General features: G+C 36.0%; 1 protein-coding gene across 1 annotated transcript; it reads right to left on the reverse strand.

The window, feature by feature from the left end:
* Positions 1–1,958: 1,958 nt before the first annotated feature.
* On the reverse strand, positions 1,959–9,147 carry UVH6 (RAD3-like DNA-binding helicase protein). The gene is made up of 11 exons (XM_087317109.1): positions 8,204–9,147; positions 7,391–7,473; positions 6,130–6,533; positions 5,329–5,522; positions 4,849–5,029; positions 4,460–4,584; positions 4,038–4,127; positions 3,340–3,418; positions 3,178–3,254; positions 2,672–2,780; positions 1,959–2,133 (listed from the first exon to the last, which is right to left on the reverse strand). Exons 1-11 carry the CDS (start codon positions 9,079–9,081, stop codon positions 2,017–2,019), a joined length of 2,337 nt encoding a protein of 778 aa, XP_087173235.1. The 5' UTR covers positions 9,082–9,147; the 3' UTR covers positions 1,959–2,016.
* Between the last annotated feature and the right edge of the window lie 524 nt (positions 9,148–9,671).

A 9,671-nucleotide genomic window follows, 5' to 3' on the forward strand; every position in this document is an offset into this window, starting at 1 on the left:
ATAAACAGTTTTTTAATATAGTGGCTTACATGTATGTTATACAGATCTGTTAACACCGACTTTTATGTATGTTTTCCGTATCCAATCAACAGCTTTCAATATAATGGCGTACATGCATATTATGTATAATGTTTCGACCTATATTGTTGAATGGATTTCTTCACCATGTATGTTATACAGATCTGTTAACACCGACTTTTATGTATGTTTTCCGTATCCAATCAACAGCTTTCAATATAATGGCGTACATGCATATTATGTATAATGTTTCGACCTATATTGTTGAATGGATTTCTTCACCCATAGCTATTCTAATTTGATCCTTTTAAAACATTTGATATCCCAAAGGGTCAAGTATTTGGTCTAGAGTCATTCAGTACATTATACATCTGTGTACAGGGTATGGTGTAACTGTAAGGAGATTGCAGTATTGTTATGGCAGAGTTGGGAGTTTGCCCTAGTGTTTATACATTCACATATGTCATGTCCTGCTGACCTTCCAATATCATACAAAACTATCTTTCTCAAATTTTGATTCATGCTGCTATTAGAATCATCCATAAAAGTAAAGGTTTGGAATATATTTGGTTCATCTCATCCATCTGTGTATGGATGTCTTTAATGATGATACAGGTAACAGGATAATGAGTGTTTCATCTCTTGGTTCTCTTGATATTTAAAACTACTGATGAATAAGGTAAAGATGAATCAATCTTTCACTTGTGATTGCGAAATAAAAGACTGTCTTGCCTCTTTATACATGTATATTGCAAAAAGACAATAGGGGGCTCTTCCCATGAATACAAGTAGAGTATTTGGATAAAAAGGATTATGAATAAGCCTACGAATTGTAAAGACATTTGGTTGGAAAGAATGCTTTGCAGCCATGGACAAGCTCTAAAATACCCTTGTTCTTTATTTCTCATTACCTTTTCAACAGTCAACCCCTAAAAAGCAAATAAAAGGGTTTAAAAAAAGTCCTTTGGGCCAGTCTTAACAAATTGGAGGAAACTAACAAATCTTATTCTGTCATGGAAACCTATAAGATGGTAGAAAATCTTCACCTCCAAAAGAAAAAACGCCACAAGGAGAGCATTGGCCTTGACCTTCTTGATCTATCTACCTAATTATACCGAGCTGGGATAAACCACATGAAAAAAGAAGGGGTGTACATATATATCTACACATATAATACCTGCTGACACACGATAGTTCCCCATCATTCATCCATTACTCAATTCCTAGTTTCGCTAGACATATTCTCCATAAAGCCTAAGAATCCCATAAAAGATTTCACGTGAACAGTGAGATATAAAATCCTCACAGATACTCTGACTTGCTTCTATCCTTCAATTGTGGACTCATCTTTAAAAGTTGATAGGTAACATGATGATAATAATAGAAGAGAGTTGCTCCAACAAAATAACCAGGTTTCTTTTGCTTCTTAAATCAGAAACCCCGTAAACTCTACAGGCAAAAGTTTCATCAGTAATTTATTTAATTGCTATCCGTAAGAGGTTCACTTGCGCTACACACACAGTCGAACTTTGTGTAGCACATGCCCTAAACCCACAAACTATATTCATACTGACATAAAGGAATTTAATACTGCCATCTTTGGTGTTCTGAGCAGCGATCATGAATGTGTATCCTCGTCACATTATATATAATACACTAAAATGGTTTCTTATCAACCACATGACGTCAAGATGCATTTAGTCTTTCAACTTATCACATGATGGAGCATCATATGACCATCTTCGTAAAGCTATTGCCATATTTGCAGAACAAATATTCTGGCTCAGAGGAAGTTTAAAATCTGTCACCACTGGAGGTGACATTTGCACGCTGAGTGATCGCATCCCTTTACATGTTCGAGACACTAAGAAGCTTGTTTGTGCCTCATTATCTTCGTATTCATCTGAGAGAAAGACGATGATGACAACCAACACCACAAATACGAACAAGAACAAGGCTTTTCTTTCTATATTGTTGAAGTTACAAAAACATAAAGAATTAGAAGCCAGCTTGTGCATGAGTTCCCATGGCAGCGAGATCATCTTGAGAAAGCAAAGTTTTTCTCTTTCCCGTACCCCCTACTTTGTCATATGGTTGTGCCATTCGCCGAAGGAACTGAAAATTGAACCAATGCCCCATAATGAAAAAAAAACACGAATAACAATATAAAAATTCCTCGTTAAGTTGATCACAAGTCGGGAAGAAATGATTATAGAAAGTTTTTGTCCATTTCCTTCATGTCTTTTAAATCGAGCAGTATAAAGTTTAAACCAAATGACAGTTTTCCATTAAAAAAAATATCCAAAAGGATGCTTTCCGTTAGAAAACAAGTTGGAGGAAATTGATATATCAAAAGTCAAGAATAATTAAATGAAACTCTCCATTAAGAAAAGAAATAAAGCAGAATACTAAACCAAGTTGAGAAGAAAAAGACGTAAAGTTTCCCACTTAGTCAAGTTGAGAAATTCAAGTCAAGAAGAATGTTGCAAGTAAAAGTATTTTTATTATGTGTGATAATATTTCTTCGATCAAGAAAAATTGTCACAAGAAAAAACAAATCACCAGAGTGATAGAAAGTTTTAAAAGAAGAATATCAAATAGACAAAGTATTGAATGGATTTTTTAAAACAAATAAAAGCAAAAGAAGCTATACCTCACGCACAATGTGAAGAGACATATCGGTGCTTAGGTTAAGGTGTGCATCTTTCAAATGGGCAAGTATCCACTCAGGAAGTTTTGAACGCTTGTCGTGCCTATTATATCTGGCAATAATGAAAACACTCCATCAATCAACCCAATCACCCAAGTCCCATTTATTTTCTACTTGCATTTTTCACAAGTTGTAGACAATAATAGTGAGCAAACTATTAACCCCAGCATGAGATAATTATCTTAATATATTCTTTCATACTGAATGTGAAAGTGAGACGCCTTTTATAATACATTTACATCTCAAGTGCATGCACAGCTTATGCCATGCCTGTTGTCCCCCCATATCTTAATTAGGTACATATATTAATATAACATAGAAATAATAAGGTGATACAAACAAGGTTTCTATATCTTAGGTGGTATAACCAATGATCTATGATAATGAGGTATATGATTCAATTCAGGAAAACCCCCATTTTTATGTACATTTTTGATACTCAATCTAACCTCTTATCAGCAAAGATCATCATCCCATAATCTGATTTTGACCGAATGACACGGCCTACACATTGAGCAGCTTGCCTCTGAAATTTCAGCTTTCAAAGTGTATAAGATAACCAGAACAATACTCTCAAAATAAAGCAATAATAGAAGAATAAGGATCCCTACAACTGCATCAAATGTAAGGAAATCCCCTTCTTTGATTTGGAATGTCTCTCTCAAATACTCCAACCGTGCTATTAAAATCCTGCATCAATATCCCAAACTGATTACAATTTATATCAACCATTCTTTTAACTTTTGTAATCTAGAAGAAATGGATTGAAATAATATATAAATCCAGCCAACCACCAACATCTCAAACTGGCAACAATATTTAGCGTTTCTAATTTAGAAACAATGGATTGAAATGATATATAGATAAACAGAAACACATATACCTCATACTAACTACAATATAGCATAGACCAACACAATGAATCTTTAGCTTTTCAATTTTAGAAACAACGGAATGAAATGATATATAAATTCAAAATAACACCAATCAGCAATATCTCAAATTAGGGTATTAACTCATAACTTATAAGGGTAATGATCCTATCACATTTAAAAGGCTTGAGGCATGATTCTAAACATGAAGCTCCTCCATTGTCCTCAAGACAATGATTGCCTTCAATAATTGACATTTCAAATGTTTTTGACAATCCAGTGAGATTATTTATAATGGAAACCCTTTAAAAAAAATTCAATACCACTTACAGTATAAATGATACTAGCTTTTTATACCTTGGTCATAGTAGATGAAAGCACCTTATCTATAATACTGAAAAAGCAAAGACAATGCATCTGGATTTGATTTACAATACCTGCTCAAGGTATATTGAAAAGGAACCCCAAACATGATAACCAAGCGTCCATAGTGCCGATCAAAATCAATTCCTTCTGCCACTTTACCCCTGAAAATTTCACATACTGATGTGTACATTTGTAATGCGCATTTGTCTTGTGTGATAACGTTATGCCAAGTGCATTAAACATTGATTGAATATGCAAAAAAATACCAAATCCCCTGACTAGTTGACTATTTACCATAATATCTGTAATCTTTCAAAGAGTACAGGAAGACCCTCTACAGCAGTAAATGTATTTGTACAACACAGGTAGTTTTGGTAATTTTTTGTTTGTTAGAGAGGGATATTCAGATGTTTTTTGGAAAACCACCCGAATCACACAAGGACATTTTTTGGATCTTTGCATTCAAACAAATTAATATGAGCTATAAATAAACCTGGCAACGGAGAAGAAAACTGCTCCCCGACCACAATCACAAGCTCTGCGATAATTATCAAGGGCCAGAGTTGTCTCAACCACATCCTGAGTCTCTATGAAAACAAGCTTGTGTTGCATTATTTCCTGTCAGTTGGAAGTTAAACTTTAATTAAGGATAGCTTTAGATTGAAGGACCTTGCTTGACTCAACCCTAAAAATATATAAAGGAGCTCATTGTATCTCACACAACCACAATTTCCAAACACCATAACCCACATAAAAGATTGGAGAAATATATAAGATTAATCTCATGTTTACATGAATAGAAAGATTCCCATTTTTGTAAGAAGTTTTAAAGGTATTCCCAAATACCACATCATCAGAAATATTCCCATTAGAAAACTTTACCTGCAATATTCCCATTTCATTCCAACTATTCACTATCCCATCCATGTAGGAGTAGCTGACAAAGAAACAGACAATGCCATCTGGAACTGTAGCTACCATTTCCAAAAGAAGCCGCCCATAGTTCCGAACCACACCAGGATCGCTTCGCATATCGAACTTTGTGCTCACTGGAAGCTGATCACTGCAAAGTATTATACCATGTCACTTCTTGCTACACCAAGTAAACAATAACACAAGTATGGGCACATCGACAGGGATACAAATCAAGGTGTACAAAATACATCAGAAAATACCGCTAACTTGTTGGGTATTTACCCTAATATACCTAAGTTTACAAAATCTACCACAATAACCTTATGCCATACAAAATTCTTACAATTACATAAGGTAATTCTGGCAATTCTTAAAAACTTAAGGGTTTCCAACAAGTAAAGGGGTATTTTGGGTGATTTGCCCAATTAACTAATCAATTTGATTCACCTGCCACGGGTGAGAACCATGGGGCATAGGCAATCTCTTGTCAATGACATCGTGAAACTTTGACTGATCACTGGATTAAAATTCAGGAGCTTTGGGTACAGATCTATAGGACTTAACGTCCCTGATGTTATAACAACAGACTGAAAGCGTTCAAATACTGGCTTGATTGCTAGTGATGCATCAAGACAACAAAGCTGCAAGGGCAATACACACATATTATTAAAACTACAAATAGTACACTTTCAGGAAATTCTACCGAAATACAGCTCTTTTTCTATGAAATTCCCATCTCTCTCTCTCTCCCCACTAAGTGCAGAATAATAATAGCTCAACTAATGAGATTCTCTGGTGCCTCAGGCAGTTAATATATCTTTCTTTCTTTATTAAAATATATCAATATAGCTTTCTTTCTTTATTAAAATATATCAATATAGCTTTCTTTCTTTCGTTCTTGCCTCTCTCTCTCTCTCTCTGTCTCCCACTAAGTTCAGAATGTTAAGAGCTCAGCTAATGAATTTGTTGGTGCATTAGGAAGCGCAACTAATTTAATTATGTTTATTTTTGCTTTTTCTCAGAGATGAGACAACATTTTCAGATGTAGTTTCTCATTTAGTCTCATAGGCCATTTTAGTCTCTTGAAAAGCATTAATATATCTTTTCTCTTTCTTTCTTTCAGAATTGTATTTTGTCAGAAATTTGGGGACATGTTACTAGGCAATTTGTAGGAAGAAAACAACTATGATTGACAAAGCTAGATTGAGAAGGATAACGACAACCAATGACAACAATATATACACTAACCTGCAAAACAGGATCAGGTATATGGGGCATACGCTCATCAAACGGTTCAATAATGATGGAGAAGCCCCGAGCATAAGTACCTACTAAAGTAGCAAAGTTACAAATGGTCTGTATATGAAGAAACTCATCAGTATCTGTTATCTCCAATGTAAGTAATAGAGAATGTAGGCGATCGTGGCAAAACTTCAACGTCTTCTGATCTATATACGTCTGTGAATTCAAAGACAATACGAAAGATGTTGGCCCCTCGCTTTCGACCTTCTCAGTACGAAGTCTTGTCTTGAGATAGTCTAAAAGTCTTCTTAGAACATCGAGAAAATGTTCAGCCCTCCTTATGCTTCCAGGTACTGCCTCTTTCAAGATGTCATCGGGTAATGTAGGATTCGCAAGCCAATCATCGGAGGCTGCAATACAATAATACCACATCCAAAATTATAAATAGAAAATAGAGAGAAGAACAAAAACATCACTATGTTCTTGTAAATGGTGTGACTTGTGGTTTTCTAAAGGATAAGCTATCACCATGCATTTCAGTTTAACATTTTTTAGACATTCCATTTCACAAACTTCTCTAACTCCAAAAACATGTGAAACAATATGGCTACTAATATATCCTTTACGTGCTGGTCCCTATGATGCTTATGCAAACACAATGAAGCTGATACGTTGAAGCTATATATAGGTGCAGATAACCAAAAATGTGATAGTGGGTTTTGAATGAATTACATACATCTAGCCTTAAAATGGATCAATATATTAAAGTCAATGAAGACAAATACCATCTAGAGCCAATGGATGCATAAGTGGAATTGACCATCCTCTTAAAACACTATGGAAAACATCTTCATAGCATCAGAATTTATCTATAGTTTCACCCATTGCCATCCTAAAATACAAACAAGGAAACCCAAATGTCGGGTCACCTGATCAATATCAGTTCTGCTCAAACACTTTCTAAACTTCAATGCGGAAATTTTCTAAGGTGTAAGTAACAAATTCAAACATCACCTCCTATCAAGTGACCTTTACATGAATATCTTGTCAACATCTGGATGTCAAAATTACCTGAGACATTAAAATGTGCGAAGGCTAAAAATACATCATACTGAATAACTTTTCGTATTACATATTTGAATATAGTTCATATTAGATATTTGACATAATATATGGCCATATTGATCCCAGTCTGAGATTTTTTCAAACCTCTTGTGCACACACTTAAGCATACAAAAATTATAAGTATGACATTCATGTTTCATACCACGTAAATTCCCTTGTTGAGCTAAGCCTTCCACAAGCCGATTATATTCTTGACGTAGACGGTTAGCATCTGTTGCCTTGAACCTTTGAATCATCCATTCAACCCATTTATTTGCTTCAATAAGCCACTAGAAACAGCAACAAATTTACATTCCCCAACTCAGCAATACCAAGCATAACCAAGGCATGACCTCTTAATCATGACACTCGCAAGGAAACATAGAATAAAAACAATGCCTCTTGTGATATTACTCTTAGCAAACGATTCTGACAAAAATATGCATATTAAATACATATAATTCCTATATAGGAATCCTATACACACATACATAGTAAGATATTATGCTGTGAGACCTAGACATCAGAACATTGATGCTAAAAAAAAATATCTTCTTCTATGTGGTTGATGCCAGATCATGCACACTATCAATTTGATCCTAAAATGATAGCTTCACAAAATTCATTTTCCATGACCCAAGGGTTGAAAAAGATTGTGTTTCCATATATTAATTCAATTCTACAGATATACGTGGGTGCCTGTCAAACAAAGCTGACCTGATGCCAAAATTCATGTTTTTTCCATCCCAAATCAACAAAAGGAAAATGCTAATAAAACAATGTGAATTATGAGGATATGAGACCTAGACATCATCATTCATGACAATAAACAGTCCTCTACCTAAACAATTCCTTACTTATCACAACAACTAAATATTGAAAACAATATAATTTCCTTAGCAAAACTATGTGACTATTAAATTATGATAACCCATTGATCACTAAGAGAACAAAATATCTCATGATTTATGCTTACTTCTGTATTGTTTGCGATATTTTACTAAGATTGCGAGTGGCTCCATCAACAGTTTGCTGTCGAATATTAACACTAAGTGCTTCAATGCACACGTTATCAATGTTATGAGCTTCATCAAAAACAACTACACATTCTTTCTCCATCTCTCTTGAGATAATACCCGAGACTTTTGGGTCCAGAAGGTATTGATAGTTATAAACCACTACATTAGCAAACTGAATCATATGCCTTGCAACGAAATAAGGGCACCAATTCTTCTGCTTTCCATAGCTTCTCAGGTCTTGAAGTGTATATACACCTGCGGGGAGCAGTGCTTCGGACCCTTTCTTATCATATTCTTCAAAGAACGGACATAATTCGATATCATCATTATGATTCGTATCATCGCCGTCATCATTGGGCATATTCTTCTTTGTTTTCCTCTTCGCCATCTTCTCCATAGCATTAGCTCTAACCCAAGAAGCAGTGAGTTTCCTACACCCAGCATCAACAGATTCTCTCGATCCTTGGCTGCCAACAGTTGGATGGATGCAAAGATTTTTGCGAGAGCTCAATCCGAGGGCTAAGATTCTCGCTGACTTTTGACCTAATTCTTTCTCTTGGTAAGCCTGTAAGGTCTTGAGCTCATCGAGTACCTTCTCCATCTCATGAACAGTGCGAGTGCAGTAGATGAGCTTACCCGAGGAAGGATGGGAGATCTGATAGCTGGTGATAAGCGAGAGGAGAGTGATGGTCTTTCCTGTGCCAGTGGGCATTTCCAGGAGGCAATGCCCTCGTGCGTCCAACGCCCTTTTCAGTTCCACCATGTACTGATGCTGCTCTGGGTAAATGTACTCGTACGGGAAGTATACTGTCACATCCTCGATCTTGAACTTCATGGCCACAGGGCAGATTGATCGATGGACAGAGACGAAGGAAGGCAATGAAGAAACAGAGTATGGCTATTTATAGGGCAAGCGCTCTGTTTTGGAAGATGCTTTTGTGGGAATGTTGAATGTATGTATGTACATATGTATGAATGTATGTATGTATTGTATGTATTGTATGTATGTATATGCTCATGACCATTCGCTACCAAATCATAATGAGGCTTCGCAAGAGAATTGCGGCCACAGAGGGAAGGTGCAAAGCGTGTTGCGCATGCGATCTGGACCGGTAGATCTTTATCCAAAAAAGCACGCGACTTGCTAGAAACAAGGTTCTGACCATCCTCTGTCACCAGTTGTTAAGGAAAATAGATTGGATAGAAGAACTCGTTCCTCCCGACCACCCTCGAGCTATGACCTAGACATAGCCTACCTACCACCGACATCCCATACCGTCGGATATTAGGATGACTAATACCTTGGAAGAGATAACACAATCGTTGAGATGAAAGCCTAGCCCGCACCATCGGTGTCTAAGACAACAACCTTCCGACGTAATATGCCTATGAGGGTAGCTAAGCCTCATATTTATACCTCTCCCT

The sequence above is a fragment of the Azolla caroliniana genome, unplaced genomic scaffold, assembly GCF_043228905.1.
Source record: "Azolla caroliniana isolate FFs.n. ecotype wild unplaced genomic scaffold, voAzoCaro1.0.p SCAF_3, whole genome shotgun sequence".
In the NCBI taxonomy this organism is placed as follows: domain Eukaryota; kingdom Viridiplantae; phylum Streptophyta; class Polypodiopsida; order Salviniales; family Salviniaceae; genus Azolla; species Azolla caroliniana.